General features: G+C 43.4%; 1 protein-coding gene across 1 annotated transcript in view; it reads right to left on the bottom strand.

Moving 5' to 3' along the window:
* The window catches only part of DMD (dystrophin), a 1,970,015-nt gene that overhangs the window by 90,722 nt on the left and 1,860,638 nt on the right, over nt 1-18,655 (bottom strand). Inside the window, exons 63-66 of the mRNA XM_059385278.1 lie at nt 16,902-16,976; nt 4,958-5,159; nt 2,653-2,738; nt 205-362 (exon numbers count right to left, since the gene is read on the bottom strand). Of these exons, the coding sequence (XP_059241261.1) occupies nt 205-362; nt 2,653-2,738; nt 4,958-5,159; nt 16,902-16,976 (521 nt within the window). The remainder of the gene's footprint in view (nt 1-204; nt 363-2,652; nt 2,739-4,957; nt 5,160-16,901; nt 16,977-18,655) is intronic.

Here is an 18,655-nt window from a genome sequence, read left to right as displayed (position 1 = left end):
CTTCTTTTCCTCTCTCCGTACTGTCCTCTCTCCCAAAACCCAGAGTCCAGAAGCCACTGCCTCCAGAAGTTTCAAGCACCAATCGCCTACCCACCTGCCTGCACTGGAGCTAATGTGAGAAACTCAAGGTGTAGGTTCTTATTTTCTCATTAATTTCTACAACACAAAAGAAGAAACATGTTATTAAGAAGATGAGTAACTCACAAACTGGAAGCAGCTCCTGACGCTCGGCTCAATGTTACTGCCCCCGAAGGACGCGACTTCACCCAACTGCCTTGGGATCTGGATCGAGTCATGCAGGAGGAGACCCAGCCTGCGTTGGTCACAAAATCCTGTTGAACTTGCCACTTGCTTGAAAAGGTCTACAAAAGGAAGAAGGGCATTTCAACAATCAAAAAGCAGCACCATGTCGATGACGGCAAAACCTACCACCTACCTCAATTCCAAGCACTTACTTTCTGAGAGCAGCCCACATTCCCACAGAGAGGGGGTTCTTTCTAATTCAATGTGCTCATCGGCACATTTACTATTTTTATGGATCAAGTTAATCATCACCGTGTGTATATATAAAGGGTGACAGCTTTTAAATAAACTATAGCCCTGCAAGAAACGTGAGTTTATATATAGTCGTGACACCTGAATTTTCCTAAACCAAAATGTCATCCTTTGGGAAAGGTTTTATATATAGGATGTAACCATTATCATAAAATAAATATTTTAGCAGTAAGAACCATGTAACTGGTTCAAAGCACCATCCTCTTTGGACATCAGAGATTCAAAATAGACCCAAACTGGAACTTCCTTATGAAGTCCTAAGATAAGAGCTTCTTGCATGTGTTCCCACAGGATCCTGTATATGTTCATAAATTAGTTCCTATCACTTTATACATTGGTCTAATACACGTCTGTCTTTGGGGCTGAAGAATGATATCCGCCACAAGGGCAGGGACCGTATCTGCTCAGCTGTGTACGAGAAGTGTCACGGAATAAATGAATACCCAGCACTTGACATGTTATGTCTTCTTCTCAGAAATAAAATCATTTCGGGGCGCCTGGGTGGCTCAGTGGGTTAAGCATCTGCCTTCGGCTCAGGTCATGATCTCAGGGTCCTGGTATCGAGCCCCACATCGGGCTTTCTGCTCAGCGGTGAGCCTGCTTCCCTCTCTCTATCTCTCGCTTTCTCTGCCTCTCTGCCTACTTGTGATCTTTGTCAAGTAAATAAATAAAGTCTTTAAAAAAAAAAGAAATAAAATCATTTCAATCATACCTTAAATTCAAAAAGTTGCCAACAAAAGTAAATTCAAGGAAGTATTTCCTTTTCATAAGCACATCTGAAACTCTAACTAACTGAACTGTTTTACGCAGGTATCTAAGATGTCAATCACAAAAGCGAGACAGCATGCACAGCATTTTACCATTTCTTTGATACACACGCACAGATTTTTCTTTCAAAATTATGAATTATCTTTTCCTATCCCAATCTGAAGTTCATATTTTTGTTTCACCAACCTCAAAACACGTTTGCTCTTGAGTTATTCGAAACACAGGCTCAAAGCTCCCTTTGGTTATTACGATGGGCTGGTACCATACCATTGATAAGGTTAGATTACAAACTAACTTGTAAATAATTCCACTATTTAAAGAAGAAAAACCCACAGAAATATTCTACTTTACGCAAAACACCTTTTTAAATGGTTAACGAAAGCCGTTCAGTTCTTTTTCTTTGGATCCGAGGATTAAAAAACTCAAGTGGAAACGACATAAAAGTGAGAGCTAAAAGGGCCTGTGTATTTTGAGACTTACTCCTGGGGGGAAATGAGCAGTAGGACACAGAGGGGCTTTGGAGAAATTCAATCTCTTTTATCTCCTGCCCATCCTTAAGCTCGGCACATCTCATCCCTGTGTGGCTAGGCCTTAAGGGAAAAGAGATAGGACATGATAGCCGAGGTTTGCTTAATATTCCTACCATCAAGACTTCTTACAAACCTTTAAAGGGGAAAAAAAAGTACAGTCCTTCACAACAGGAACGAATCGCTTAGTCGTAGGCGCAACCACTGCTCCTCTAGCATTTGCTTTTCATTCGGATTCACGCATTTTAAGCCGACGAACCCAAGAGCTAACCAAAAGGAAATTCTATAAGGTGATATTTACCCTGAAAGAAATGGCAAGCTCTCTGTGTCTTAAGTAATAAAATGTTAGTCACGTCACAGAACTGTACAATGTGCGCTAAGATGATTATAAAATAAACAATGTTTCTGGAACACGAATGCCAGATAGTACTCTTTAAATAAGAATCCAAAAACTAAGCAAGCACACGGATTAAACCCTCACATTTATTTTTCTGACTTCTACAAAGGGGTTAGGAAATCAGACTTTATCCTCTAGAAACATGTGTTTTATTCAGACACAGTCAATGTAATGTAAAATCATACTTGGACTGGAGAAGTTAATCCTCATTCTCTATTTAAATACCTGCCACTTCATGTCTGACAGGCAGCGGCACAAACCAAGTTTGAGGACACTCTAAAAGCAGTTCTGTATCTTACAAGAGGGACCCGCTATCACCACAGAACACGAGGCACTCCCCATCTACAACTGGGGTAAATCAGCCAATGTTAATAAAAGAAGATAAAGTTAATACATGAGACTTACATCTGTACTTGTCTTCCAAATGGGCTTTGCACAGAGAAATGATGCCAGTTTTAAAAGACAGGACCCGGATCCTCCCCGTTCGTCCCCTATTTCGAATAATCAAACCAGGAAACAATTACTACCATTTTAATAGATGGTAAACACTTCTTAATAAAAACAAACAAACAAATAAACCCTTGGATACAGGAACTCTACTGCCCACTGTTGTATGAAACCAATGGCCTTATTAAGATCTGTGAAGAACCTGTCCGTTCATTATATACTTTCTTTGTTATCTGCCTCCCTCTATCTGGCTCACAGTCTCGAATGTGACGCAAACGTGACCTCTCTGACCAAGGAACTTCTACCAAGTTTTCCGTTCTTAAAAGCCCTTACTTGAATTCTAACAGTAGCTCTACATAAAAAGAATAAAAAATATCCTTCTGTTCAATGGAGAGCCACCTGGGTGTTTAAATTGGTAAAGTTACTTTGGTTCCTCAACAAATTGCCTACTGTGCTTACTGATGCCCCCCCAAGAAAAACCCAGCACTCTGAGAGTGTCCTCAGACTGCCCCTGACTGAGAAGACAATCACTCACCTGAGGCCACATGACACATAATATAAAATACACACATTTATCTTAAAAAATGTTAAGATATCCTGTATTAAAGAACATTCAAATATATGATCTTGAAGAGCAATTTTAAAAACAATCTACTGCTGTACCGGTGTTTTAAATATGTTTACACTTTCACTTTTCATACAAAGCTAAAATAAAGCATTCCTCATGACAAAGTTATAAATGGTTCATTTTATCCATGGAGGAGGGGGAATGAAACACGAATATGAAAGAATGTTCCATTTTGTAGAAAATGATTTTCAGTGATTTGCAGCTTTTACTTTGTTAGAGAAATAAAGTGAACCTTACATGGTGCTTAAAGAGCCAAAGATATTATATAATAATTCTCCCATTTAGCACTTCAAAACTGCAAGGAATACATCCCCACTGGGTTTACTTTGGGTGAACAATATGCTCAACTTTTAACTGGTACAATTTACTAAATCCCTTAGTCAAACAGGATATAACGCCCTAACAACATTACGATCATTGGAAGATTTCCTTATCTTTTCACCTCTTTAAGAATGGCAAATCAAAGTTTAACAAGTAAACTTCCTGAAGTAGGACACAGGTCTTCAAGGAGTTAAAATTGCCCCCAAATAATTGCCAGGCAGGTAGAAGGGAAGCTCTATATACTCAGAATCCATTCAGACATCTTCTACAAAGAGCACAGCGCCAAAACGGCCAAAACGTATGTGAAGGAACACCTGAGTACAAACCCTTATCAGAGCAAATGTTAAGGGTAATCCACAATGAAAACCCAGTTAAGTTCAAGGGTCTGGTAAATAATTACCAGAATTAAACAGCCAGGTGGTCTTGGAATTCAAAAAGGACTACCTTATCAAAATACCAAAGAAGAAAAAGCATACATTTTAATCACAGAGGTGGCAGAAATCTCCAACAAAGGCAAAAGAGCTGAAATGCAACTCCTCTCAGAAAAGCTTCCCAGATTCCCACATGGGGTATGTTCTTGCTAGCACATGAAATGAGGCATGTCATCATTTTGAGGTGTAAGAAGAATTAGTCAAAATTAAGACCAATTATGTCTGCTACCTTCCTCAACGGCCTTCAGTAAGCTCAAGACAAAACTAAGAACTGGGGATACCTCCTGTGTGCAATTCAAGAGAAGTAAAAGAGTATAGTCCGAGAGAGTGAGGGAGGGAGGTGAATGCTCTGAACCTTCCTCGGTTTGAGAAGCCAAGTTGGCTCCAGAAAGGGCTTGTTCTCATTTTGTGTGGCTTATCAATTCACCATTCTCGGCAAAAAAAAGCTCCTGAGTGTCAGCGAACGAACGCTCTTCAGATCTGGTGACAGGTGTGCCAGCATCTCCAGGAGCACATCCATTTCTGCCACCAATGGGAGCCGCCCCCAAAAGTGGATGGAGGAATGCAAATTACACAGGCAAGAAAAGGCTACACACTGACTCATTCTACTATTTGAAACATGAGCATGAAAAATGATGATCTCAGGGTTTTGTTTGTTTTCTGAGAGCAATCTACAGTCCAGCTCTTACCTCCTAGTTGATCCAAGTATTTTTCGGCTTCGGTGAATACGCAAATGATTTATCACAGGGACAGCACTGGGCACCTTCCATCCTGAGGACAGTATTTCTACACTGGGGCCCCTGTTGTGATGCTAATTACATCCGCACCACTCTGGAAACTAAGCGTACCGTGGCAGAGTCCATAAAGAGCTGGTCATACGTACGTGTCATAAACATTCAGCAGCCAATTGAGGCACATATCCACGCAGAGAGGGACGTTGACCAGATTGTTGTGTTCTTGCTCCAGGCGATCATAAATAGTGGTCAGACAATTAATGACCTGCAGAATGTCCATGGGCTGGTCATTTTGCTTGAGGTTGTGCTGGTCCAAGGCTTCGCATGCCGCCGACAGGCTCAACAGATCCACTACAAAAGCCACATAAAGATCACAAGTGAGTCCGCAGGGAAAAATCCGCCTTTCACTCTTTCTCCCTTTCCTGGGAAAATCCTGGTCGGGTTGTCTCATACTCTTCAGCGAACACCAAACCCAAACCCTATCCTCTTTAAAAATAATTTTTTTTTGAAGTCTAGTTAGTTAACATATAGTGTACTACTGGTTTCAGGGGTAGAATTTAGAGGTTCATCAGTTGCACAGAACACCCAGTGCTCATTGCATCAAGTGCCCTCCATAATGCCCAGCACCCAGTTACCCCATCCCCCCACCGAACTCCCCTCCAGCAACCCTCAGTTTGTTCCCTAGAGTTGAGTCTCTCATGGTTTGTCTCCCTGTTTTTGTCCGGCTTTATTTTCCCTTCCCTTCCCCTGTGCTGAACAGTTTTGTCTCTTAAATGCCACATGACTGAAATCATAGGGTTCTCGTCTTTCTCTGACTGACTTATTTCATTCAGCATAATACCCTCTAGTTCCATCCATGTCACTGCAAATGGCAAGAGTTCAATCTTTTTGATGGCTGTGTAATATGCTGTATATGTCTATACACATATACCACGTCTGCTTTATCCATGTGCCCTTCGATAGCTCAGCTGGTAGTGAAGAACCCCAGTTTAAGCCCTACCCTCCTTTGAAGTGCTTTGTCTTCAACCCCAGCTCTACGTTTCACGGCTAGAGTATTCAGGATCTGAGGTTGCTGTGAAGTCTCGCTGGCACTAGGTAAAGAATGTGGGCGGGAGGAAGAGTCTCCATTCCTGAAGTAAATGGGTATTTCAGAGTTAAGAGGACCTAAAATGTTCTATGGGAACAGACTCATTTCCACTTAGTACAAGTAAGAAGAAAAATCTGTTTTACTAGAAATTTTGAGAGCGCTCCTGACAGTACCTTTGTAGATTACTATTAGAGAAGGTCAGTTTGATTAATCTGTGTGGTTAGGGTTGTGTAAACTCTATTTCCGGCTATGCATTTGTAATCATTAAGTATTTTTCGCCTTGAAATATCACTCACGTCACATTCTCTCTGCTACCTTAATATTAAGTGAAAAAGTCATCCACTTGATTAGAATTTTCAAAAGAGACACTAAAGTAACTGCATAATCTACTCAGTTTTTAGACTTGAGGCTCACTTATTTCTCTCATCTCCAAGCTGTATTTTACAATGTGTACTTTCCAAGTCCTCTAAGAACTTTCTAAGATGGGGGGAGGTGGATTCCCTTGCTCTTAAGTGTTACTTATTCATATGCCACGAGACAAAAATTTAACAAAAGCGAGACCTCAACCTTGTCCAACTGCAGCAAATTGCAAGCTTTACTCCCAAATGTCATGGGAAGACACTTTTCTCTAAAGCCAATTTATTAGCCAAATTGGAAATGCAGCAACTGTGCTTTTCTAACACCTAATACACTTAAGCTCTGGTCTGAATTCTCTGTCCTTGGAGACAAAGAATCAATGGTAATTAAGTCAATTTCTTGCACATCTAGGGGGATGAGGCAGACAAACCTGGGCCATCCCAGTCAGTAAACAGCTAGGCGGATGCTACACAGATGCGAATTTAAGGCTTCAATGTATTTCACTAGTTATTTGTGAAGAGTTCTAATTTAATGTTCAGGGAGGGGGGTGAATATAGTGGTTAATACCTCTGCAGGTTCATACCCATGTCGTGCACGTTTTTCTCTTTTGAAAAAGAAAAAACAGTAACCTTTGAAGTTTCCCTGGAAGCCAGAAGGAGACCTGGTGGTGGAAGCAGGAGGGATTTTTGTCTTTCATCCCAGCCAGTAAAGCTCTGTGGCTTCCACGCAGTTTCCCGAAAATGCCCTGGACTAGCACTCACCCTATCAAAGCCAAGGTCCCACTCCTTTTGTGTTAAAATACTCTCGTGACAGAGAAATGACCTCTTTACATGGAAGCCGAGACTTTATTTAAAGTGGCAGGAAAGAACATAGCTTGATTTGAGAGGGAGGCAGGTAGGAAAAAGATCGGAAGAATGGAAAAAAAATAATAATGCAAAAAGGCAGGGGGCCTGGAGGAAGGGAAGGCCCAGTAAGCAGACCAAGGACTCCCAACTTCCTCAACCCCTTCCCCTTCTGTGTGCTGCACTTGCTCAGAAGGAAAAATATTCAGGTGCAGGGTAGTGAGAACATTTAGAAAAGCAGCTCACCATCTCCGTGAGGGTGACAGAGGAATGGCTTTCTTCCAAATACCAATATTCTCAGTGCAATTCTTTGTAAACTGAAGGAAGCTATGGGTGGTTTGAAGTTTTTCTATTATTTTCTTGTTACTCTGCTTCCATCATTATAAGTATTTTGTCTTACATCCAAGGATACAAGAACTAACAAGGGAGAATGTGCAGACTCGGGTTTGTACTAAGAGTCTCATTTACTCATGTGATGGAAGAAAACAAACCAGTAGCAACATGGCATGGATTGCTTGTTACTGAGTCTACCTTCATCTCTGCACAGGCGAATGGGTAACACACAGAATTAGGAAATCCGGAGTAGAAACAGCTCCAGAGGGGAGCAAGGCAACTGCTCTGGAATAACAGGAGCAGAGACGACACAGTGAGGAGAGAAATACTGTACAGCGAGCTTTGCCAAAACCAGCTGCGATTCAACAGGAGAATGGTCCCTCACAGAAGACCGGAGAACACATTTCTCCCAAACGAACATATCAAACACAATTCCCCTTTCGTGGAACAATTTTTCAAAGACTTGTAGTCAGGTATCCATAGCCAATACTACGCACTTGAAAAGAGGAGAGAAAATCGATAGGACAATTTAATTGCCACAGAGACATGCACTTAACTGTTCCAAACGACCATTTGAAAGAATACAGTGAGATCTTTTGATGAAACATTAAACATAATGATTCACTATTTCTAGAAGCTTCAAAAAGCAACCAGCAGACACTTCTGTGAGACTGTTTTGTTGTTGTTGTTGTTGTTTAATCTCAAACTAGGAATTTCCGCTGGGGGATGAATGTATGTATCTTCTTACTAGGGAATATATTTGCAAGTTATATAAAAACCCAAACATGTGCTAATATACCCACTCTTTCAAAAATTATCTGTACAGCAGAAGATGCTATAGGTTTTGACACAATTGAATAGGGCCCGTTCGTTGGCCTCTCTCTGTATTAGGGCTGTGGGGTTGAGAGACGGTGGGGAGAGGACAGAGGACTTTTTTTTTCCAAGAAAAGCAGACAAAGCAGAAAATGAAGCAGGATGTTGGGGTGGGCGATATGGAATATAGGATCCATTAATGGCTACTGAGACTCTGGTGGCGAGTAATCAAATCATGTCGATTTCAATCAACATTCTAGATTCAAATGCTAACTCCACTCCTTTCTGCAAATGCTACCAGTGAGGAGCTGAAGCAGGATATTTTCGTCTCTTACTGTCTCTTGGGCTCTGAAGACCAGAAAGCTTCCTTAGAATCCTTCTGCAGTTGAGAAAGTGGAGACCAGAGAGAAGCCCGACTCTTAAGAATTGTAGGACACGTGGAGGCCCATAGTGTGGAGCGCAAAGGGAGGTTGCAGAAGGTGCCCTTACAGACTAGACAGAAAAAGAAAACCATCCTACCTTCTCTACCACAGAGAACAGTAGAACGAAAGAGAAGCACCAGAAAGTCAGTGAGCTTAAGTCCCACATCACCCCCAAGCTCATTTCACAAGTCAATGCAGAGACTGTGTTCATCTACCAACAACCCCGGAACCTACTCCGTGCATAAAGAGACAGAGGAGGGCATGGGGTGGGGGGGTACCAGGATAAGCGCTGTGTGCCTGCCGGCTCTTGCCCAGGCAGCGGGCACCTGTGGGAAGAGAAGGCTGCTGGTGACGTCATGCTGCTCTCCAGGCAGCTGACAGTTAGGGCTGACGGGCTTTCCAAGCACATCTTTGGCCACCAAGAAAGTTGGTGCACTTTGATGTGGTTATCTGCACTGTGAGGGTTCATCTCAGAGACTCTGGTGTTGGCCTAAGATGTTTTTTGCTAAAAGGCTACACAATGCAGAGCCTGGATCAAAGCAATGAAAAGAAGTGCCTTACTGTGTTGATGTGTAGCCATGGGTTACAGCTCATCATTACTGTTTATGCATAAAAGTTACACTGAACATTTTTCACCTGGTTTGGGGGAACAGGGAGGGTGCAGGGAGACTCATGAGGACCATCTATGGAGAAAGAATGTGCCCAGGTTACCATAAGGCTTTAAGAAACCCTGAATGAGACTCCACTACATGCTCCCTGGTTTCCAAAGTGTTTTGTGCTCACATGTGCAGTTCTTGATCCAAGAGAGAAACTGCATCCTGGTACCGTCCTTCCAGAGATCAGGCACTCGGGGCTCGCACCTGGCCTATCTGGACCCTAGGCCCTGAAGCAGCCTGTGGTTTTGATCCTGCTTTTAATGCTGACGGGATATTGTAGCCATTGTCTTTAATGGACAGTAAATTTTTAAACACTCTCATTTGGGTTCCGTGAGTCTTTAGCAACTGAGCCCTGACTGCTACTCCCAGTGCAATTAATGTCAGGTGTGAGATTGCTTAGGAGACCGCCCCAACCCCCCCACCCCACCCCACCCCACCCCATCCCACCCCATCCCACCCCCGCAACTCATCCTTAGCTAAAAATCTGGCTACGGTATTACTGAAGAAAAACAGGAGGATTCTGATAGAAGGGATGAAAATGAACCGTTGCTGCTGGTTTCCAAGCTACCCTTGACTTCAAGTACCACAGGCTTTGATACTGGTTATCAATGACAGAACTTTCTAATGGAATCCATAAGTGGTAGAACCTGAACTGGAAGAGCTAACAGAATGGATTAGAAAGGAACTATAAGCCGATAGCAGAAAGCAGGTCGACTAAAAATTCGGTACCTTGGATGCATCAGCCAAGCTCCAAGAAATTCAGAATCTCCTGTAGCTAGAGCTTCACGCTCTCTGGCCTGCAGGTGGAGATCTAACCAAAGGAACCTGGGCAGCTCTCACTTTGATAAATGGGCTACACCTGTGAGACCACTTGCAATTAAAAAGATCATTCAAGTTGGGGACTTAGCAGGTGTTTCGACTTCACCACATTTTCTTTTTCAATGCCATCCCTAGCTGTCCATGGACTGGGGCTACAATTAAGAGTCTCAAAGGCCGGTTATATTCTGAAACAGGATATTACGGCTCTTAGTTGGAGCCTAAGTGCAAAAATCCCACAGGGATTGACGGAATGGATTATTACTCCTTCCCCACCCCTCAACTAGCTGGAGCTGACTGTCCACAAATGTTTTGTTGCCTAGAAACAGGGTAACCCCGTTTTTCTGTACCAACCCGATCTCGCCCTTTAGCACTGGGAAGAGACTGAAGAGGAATCCCCGCTAGGCCTCATCTTGCCACCAGCTCCATACGCGTGCGCCAAGTGGCTGAACCCAAAGGACATACTTGGTGTGCGGGTGGAAGGTTTGGACTAAAATCAATGATAAGAAAGAAAGGTCAGACTGTTGCTGAAGGGAACAAAGCCATGCCATGGGTGTTACAAAAGGGAAAATCCAACATCACTGGTGCCTAGAAAGAGGCTTCAAATGTGCTCCCTTAGCTCTTAGTCAATTATCTCTTTGAAGAGTCAAGAAGTGGGGGGGCAAAAGAGTCAAGAAGTGAAGAGGGCAGCTGGCCAATCTATAGAACACGCTGAGGAAGAGACGTGAGCTCTGCTTATAACCAGGGATCTTTGGGGCAATACTAAAGCAGCTATGTCTTGGTTCTTGTTTCACAGGACACGTCTGTTATTAAGGATCTGTACTGCAAAGTATCCTGTGGGATTACCTACCCAGTCAAACGTGAAAAACACTGATTTACAACAATCTGAAAGAACATTGTGGGGCCACTGTGACCGTGAAGGTTTAAGAAAGGTCTTGGGTACAATATTACGTGTAAAAAAACAAACAGCTATTTGACCCGTGGTATGAGAGGAAAGCCACAAATGGGTGGACGGACAACAGGAACACTGTGACCCCTAAGGAATAAAAGCCTAAATGGAGGCGCCCACATCCCTGTGACTGAAAAGCCAGAGATGTGATGTGGACAATCATAGAAATTTCTGTGGCATAAGCACAGCAACAACTATGGAGGAGGGATGATGACTCATACGATGTTAGCCTGGGTGACTGGACATTTGTGCATCTCACATTTATTTCCTTGTCATAGTAAAGATGTGAGTGCACAATGGCAGCAATGTGTCTGCTGGACCACAGAGCATGGGGCCGTGCGACATAAAAGAAAATAAAAGAGTTAGGAGCTCAGCAAGGGGTCCCCCGCCAGGACGAACTGGCTCAGAATGGGGAAAGATACATGGACAAGAGAGACCTCCTAGTGCAAAGACCGCACTTGGAGGGCACCCAGCTCTGGAAGCAAGGTTAAGGATGGCAAGCCCCCTAGAACAGTGACTGGAAATGAAAGCTACAAGGTGCTCCTTGAAGAGTTTCCGCATCACCACTCGGGGCCAACCGTTCCTCCCCCAGTGTGCACCTCCCGGATACTGGACACATTTGGAATAGGATTACAGTACTTCCCCTGGGAGCAAGAGAGGTTCTGTTACAGGAGCCCTTTCTTCAGGCACCAGCATCTGGGTATCACCCCTTGCCTATATGAGAAGGATGGATTTTGGTGGCGCACGGGACAATACAATGAGCGTGGCCTCTTGGGCTGCCTTGCCATAAGGCAGCCTGTGGCTGTGAAGACACATTCTGGTTCTCACGCTGTGGCCTCATTGGGGCCTTTCCCTGCACTAGACCAAAGACTCGTAAGCTACGCTGTCATGGATCCGGGAGTCTCTGCTAGCAACTGAACCCTGTCGCAGGCCACCCTCAGTGCCCTCTCAAAAGGGGAGGTGGTTTCATCAAGACAGGACCAAGTCTTTCACCTGCTTTGTCGTGGTGAGGGAAGAGTCTGGCAGCCATGACTTTATTCGGACAACTTCAGGTCCTACCAAATCTCTCTTTGCGATTCAACTGTTCTCTATTTCTTGTTTGCAGAGTGTCGGTCACATTTATCAACTGCAGTACATTGAGCCCTATGGTTTGGGCTCTCTCCAACCCACCACATGCTAAGAAACTAAATATGTATGCTTTGCTAACTGCATTTTTAAGTCTGCTCTTAGAAGCTGGAGAAATTTTTAATTGTAGAAGACACACACACACACACACACGCGCGCGCGCCCCGAGAGGACGTCATCAGAACTACAGATGGACAAAGAAAAAGCTTAGATTATCTCCTCCTAACTCGGGGTGGGGGGCGGGTATCAGCCTTAGGAAGCAGCTTACAAATCCGTCTTACCAAGATTTTCTCTTTGTCTCTGATTTTCTGCCGAGTTTAATTTTCACTCACGGGGCGCTGAAAGGCAGTATGGAGTCATGCAACATTAAACCGATTACAAACTCGGGACATTACAGGCCAATGGTGAAGCTCTCAACTTAAATAGCAAATTCTTGATAGTGGATAGTGTGTTATTCAGGTTTCTGCAATATTGAAGCTTTGATAGCGAAGTGCAAAAAGACGACCAAAAGCTTAATGGCAGGAATGCTGCATATTTTCTAAAACATCAGTAATTCAAACTCTTCCCTGGCATCAGGACATCACTGAGATAACATTAATTTTCATTAAAGCGAAGTTGGTAGAATCGCCCTTCGGTTGGAAGAGCCAGCCAGGACAAGTTTTATTTGCCAGTAGCACAGACAATGGCTCTTTATCATGGCTTCACAGGCACAGAAATGACAAAGGCTGGAAGATAAACCTAAGCAAACATCAAATTAAGAGGAAATTCTTAAATCATCTACTGAACGGTTAGTTAAGTAATGTGACCACACATGTTTTCAAGAATAAAGGGACTGGAGAACTCCTTATTCTGTAGTCATACGACATGTGGAACTCTTTCTTGAGAATCCAATATGTAACTTAGGTAAATACACCCTACACCCTAATTTGGCTGTGCCTAAATCTTTTTCAAATAGGAGAAAAGTCATGCTCAGAAAGCAAAGGCTGAGAATTTCAGATGTTTCAAAGTGGAAATTCTACATCCTACCCTCAGAGCTTATAACCTCTACTACAAGGTTATAAACTCAAATGGCCAAACTTTTTCATAATATCAAATTCCCCCATTTCCCAACATCTACTGGAAATTTTAACTTAAACTGAAATGATAAAGTGAGACATCTTTGTGAGCAGAATTATTTAACAGAAGTGGATAATGCCTAAATCCAGGGGACAAAGCAACATGATAGAGAAGGACAGTCACTAGAAGGTTTTCCATCTTGTCTATTTCTGGGCTTGTTCAAAGTATAACCGGAAACAGCTGATTATCTCTCTTATACTTTCAGGATTTCACAGGAAGAGACTCTATACTAATAACGCTTTACAGTAACAGGTTCATAATTATCCCTTTATCGATGGAAAACATTATCTCTGGGATGGGACAGGGCCAAGAGAAGAAAAAGAGGCAGAAGACTTTCTACGCCCAGTTCTCTGACTCCGCCCCGCTCTCTGACTGCCCTCCCCAGTGGGCCTCTTTCCAGCTGTGGTATGTTAACAGGTCCCTGAGGAAATCGCAGGTTTGGGGAGACCGTTAAAAAACACTTAAACTTGGCAGCTATATAGCTGAAAAACGACAGCTTCAGACTATAAGCTGTAAGGAAATGGAAGCCTCAATTTACTTTTGTTCATGCATCCATTCCATGGAAACATACAAAACCCTATACCGTGTGCACTGGGCTTTGTGCTAAGGACTGGAGAGGCCCAGATAAAGATGAAAAGTGGACTCTCTCCTCCCAAGTAATTTCACTTCTTGAACATTTCTTCTCCCTCTCTGGGGAAAAAGCCCCAAGCCAGCAACTGTCCTTGACTGACTGCTAGCCTCTGCAGACCTCTGGTCAGGCTCCTTAATTCCCAAAGGCTTGGAAGCCCAGATTCAGAAGTTCTCTCTTCCCTGGTTCTGGCCCCGACTCTGAAGGATTTCAGTATGGGGAGGGATGACCGGTGCATCACTCGACTCACTCCCCTAACTTCCTATTTCATCTCCGTCCAAGTTCACATCTACGCCACCCACTCAAATGGTCAGAGCCGAGATCCAGTCACCTGGACCTGTTCCACTCCTGAAACAATGTTTAGCTATGCTACTCTTTGACCACAACCTGCCAGCCTTCCAGTTATTTCCACACCACCTCTTCTATGCCTCCCTCAACCGTTAGCCCCTCGATCCCTCTACCTCCTGACTACCAGCTTCCATGTGAATTCAACACGGCCTTGACAGACATCATCACTTCAACCACTTAACCATTCTTTTACCCAAATCTCCCCTTCTCTCGCCCAGCTGTCATGTGCCCACCTGCGATGGACCCATCTGGCTCCTGAGTACTGAGTGAGCCTGGAGCAAGCCCACACCCGTGAAGCTTGGTGCTGCTACTGAACACCAAGCAGACTGGGCTCCTGCTCAAATCAGCCCTCTTCTCTCTTCTTCTCCAGAAAGGTGAACCCACCCACAACCCTATCACCCTCCACTCCCAACTGTGGCAGAGGAACACTCTCTACCTTCCACAGAAAACAAACCTCTACATGGCTTCCCTCACCCTCCAGCCCCGTATCTCCTTAGCTACCCGACCCACACAGATCACTGCCTCGCCACCCCCTGTTAGTGGAAGAGAGGTGCCCCCACCTTCTCTTGGCTCCTAGATTAATTATCCCCCTTGTGCTCTGAGAAGTCCCATTTTTTTATTATTATCTTGTTCTCTCTTCTTCTCGTCATGATTTAAATGGACTCAAGTATCTTTCAACTTCTAAGTATATACACTTCATTAACGCCTCCATCCATGGCAGCCAACTGCCACCATCACCCCCCTCCTTCAAACTAAATTTCTCCAAGAACCAGCCATACCGACCGTCTTTACATCTGCTTCCGTTTTATTTTTAAGCCCACTTTCCCACCTCCACTGTGCTTCTAAGAATCTCACTGAAGTCAGTTAGGACCTCCTTATTGCTAAATCCAATAGGCATGTGCACCGACTCCATGCTGACCTCCTAGCCCATGTGCCCCCCTGTGGCTGGCCACTTCTTCCGCTCCCAGGCAGTACCTGGCACTCGAGTTCACACTTATCTTCCTTCTCCCCTGATGGCCAGTGCTTTGCAATTCCCTCTGTACAGCCTAAATAGTCTTTTCTTCCTCTGCACGCTCTCCCCGAGTCTACATATGATGAGTCCTAAATATTATTTGTCTACTACTTCTCCCAAGCATCACAGCTTCATGCCCACCTCTTCCAGGCAAGTCCACCATTCTGCCAAGTGAGCACCTCATAGCTTCCCTGAGTCCCCCTCACCCACCCCATCAAGTTCATCACTAAGGCCTGTCGACGTCACCTCTTACATGTGTCTCAGTTATCTCCGATTCTCTCCTTTTCTCCAGTGCCCATTCGGGCCACGGTGTGGGAAGGTTTAGAGTACCAGAACTGCTCAACCAGTTGCTCTCGTGGGCTGCACAACCCACGCCCTCAATTCACGGTCTATTCCACAGCCACGATGACGTTTCTCAAGGAAAATCCCATCATGTAACCCCCTTGCATAGCTCCCCACTGATCACTAGATTCTTGAAATAATTTATAAAGCCTTTTACAATCCTCCTCCTACTTCTCTCTCCAGCCAAATCTTTCACCATGGTCCTTCCTTTGGACTCCAAGCTTTGGCCACGCTCAAGCATTTTCAGTTCCTGAATGGAACACATGCCATTCCTTCTGATTAGAACACTCCTCCTAAGCCTTCTGGACTCACAGAGCTTAGGTACCACCTCTTCCAGCAAAGGGTCTCTGAAGCTTACCCCCACAACTAGCCCTTCTCAGAGTACCCTCATTCTTCCCCTGTCACATGATGAAATAGAGGCCTTCAAAATCTTCTCTTTACTTTTCCTCAAGCTGCCCATAAAGTGTGGCAATGGACATGGTATCACTTCATTTCTCTTTTTTAACAGACTGTGCACATTCTCAACAATCTTATGTATATTCACCTATGTTTCCAGACTTTAAGGACACCCTCAATCTTCCTCATAAAACTACAAGTGCCATTAGGGTAGGGACTGGAGCAATTCCTGTTTCATGGCTCTATCATCAAGGCACACAGGCCTTCAAACAATATGTTCTAATTAATGTGATGATAATGGATTATATATAAATCATGAGATGAAGACATGGAACTACAGGACACATTCGGATTTCCCTACTGAGCTATGATATGGAGCAAAAAGCAGAGAACTTAGCCTGTCATCTGTCCTCCATCACGGCAACCACCCGAACCCCAGCATTCAAGCTAATAACCTACTGACACTTGCACAATGTGGTTAGGGCAGATACAGACTTCTACCACTAAAGGCATTTCAGAAGAAGCAATAAAGGCAGAAGATGGGGAGAGATTTCAAGTTTCATAAAAGTAACTCAGGCTGCCGGAGCCCTTAGTTCAAAAATATAAATTATCAAAACCTTATCAATCCAACATCAGTAGCTGAGGAATGGTGACAGGAGAGATTCTGAATAGCCTAACAAAACAGTTTAGGGCACACTAGGCCAAAAAGATTTTAAAAAGGGGATTCTATATTAGAGCCTGTCTTATGAGAGCTATTTCTCCCCTCTCCGAGTGGAAATACCCCCGAATCCAATTCTTTTTTTAAAGCAAGGAGGAACCATCACGTGTTTCAGGCACGGGTTAATACTCACAGCAAAGGGCCTTCTGCAGTCTTCGGAGTTTCATGGCCGTCCTATAAGCTGAGAACCTGACATTATTCAGGTCAGCTGAGGAAAAAGGGGACAAAACAAAGATCACTTGTTATTTCATCAGAAAGCACGAAAATTCCCGCTGTTTTGGAAACAAAACAAGAGTAACTTAGGAAAAAAAATCTCTTGTACATATGTCCCACATTTTAGGTGGTGAAAATTCTGTCAATTTTTGGAATAAGCAAAAACAAGCAAACAAACAGAAACTCTCTTTGCTGTCTGACGATCGCTCAAGCTAAATTCTACAAACTACACTGGGCATCCATGCAGTCCTTGTTCCTGAAAGGGAAGATGAGACAGACAGGCATTTTTTTTCTTCTTCAAGACAATAGCCTCTGTTCTACTGGAGAGGATCTTTGCTACACAAGATTCAAGAGAACAAGGAATGTATTTTTGAAATAGCTCCTAGAACTTAGCCAACAATCAAGTGGCAATTTCATACTACTTTGGGGGGTTTGGTTTTTTTTTTTTTTTTTTTTTTTGAAGTACAGATGAGTTTGTTTCTCAATAATATCAAAAAGAATATTTCACAAATGAAAATACAGGAGGCCTTCTAAAAAAGACAAAAGTTTAAGATGAAGATCTCAGGTACATGAAAAGCATGTTTGTGTAATTTAAAATCACAGCGGAAGAGCTCCAGGCTTTAAGGAATTAGTCTTGGATTTATTTCACTGATAATATTTGGGTTTTCTTCCAAGTTTTTTTTTTTAAATTCCAGTTAGTTAGCTAACAGTGCAATATTAATTTCAGGTACAAATACAGTGCTTCATCACTTCCATACAATACCCACTGCTCATTCCAAGATGAGCCCTCCTTAATACCCATCACCCGTTTAATATCTTTTTCTGGTTATAAAAGTTATACATGCTCACTTGGCATACTTAGAAATCAAAGAAAAATATAAAATCCAGTAAACAAATCACCCATAATCCTACGATCCAAAGAGAGGCACTGTTAACATTGAGAGAATTTCTTAACCAATGCACGTGTGTGTCTGCGTGTGTGAGATATATTTTAAAATGTAACTGGGACTAAAATAATCATGTAGTTTATAATCTAAGGTGCCACCATTGTAATATTCATCACAGATGAACATCTCAACGACGTCTGCTACTGCGGTTTCTACGCCACCTGTCTTTCAAGTCCCCCACAACCCCAACCCAGACCAGAGCTTCATTTCCATGGTGCCCTTACTGAAGTGTGTGCAAACCTTGGAATACACTGGGCTTTATGTCTCTGCTGGCATGTCTGTGGAGTTGGGTTTCAGGAACCCAGTTCCAAAAAGCTCCCTGAGGACAAGTACTCTGTCCCTACTTCTGTCATCGTTCGCAGGGAATTAATATACAACTGCTCTCTGAAAAAGCAAGTGTACTATATCTAGTGAACCACCGGCGGACAGAAGGACTAAACGAGCAAAGGAACATGAAAGAGAGAGAACACAACATACCGCCATAATCACATGGCAGCCGCAAAACCAATTGTGACTGGGCTCAGGGGAGGGAAATGAGGTAACACATAATCCAAGCTGCGCGGTTCAAGAGCATTAACTGTAGGGCCTTTGTCAAGACTGAACGCAAACACCTCGACTGACATTAGGGGACAGAAAAACAATGTCTGTCATGCATCTGAAAATATTCAGCCTGACAATTATAAAAACAGACAGTACTAAATGCTGGCAAGGATGGGGAGTGACTGGA

Source organism: Mustela nigripes, chromosome X, assembly GCF_022355385.1.
Source record: "Mustela nigripes isolate SB6536 chromosome X, MUSNIG.SB6536, whole genome shotgun sequence".
NCBI classification, from domain to species: domain Eukaryota; kingdom Metazoa; phylum Chordata; class Mammalia; order Carnivora; family Mustelidae; genus Mustela; species Mustela nigripes.
Note: the sequence above shows the minus strand (reverse complement) of the source record. Positions and strands in the feature narration are given on the sequence as shown.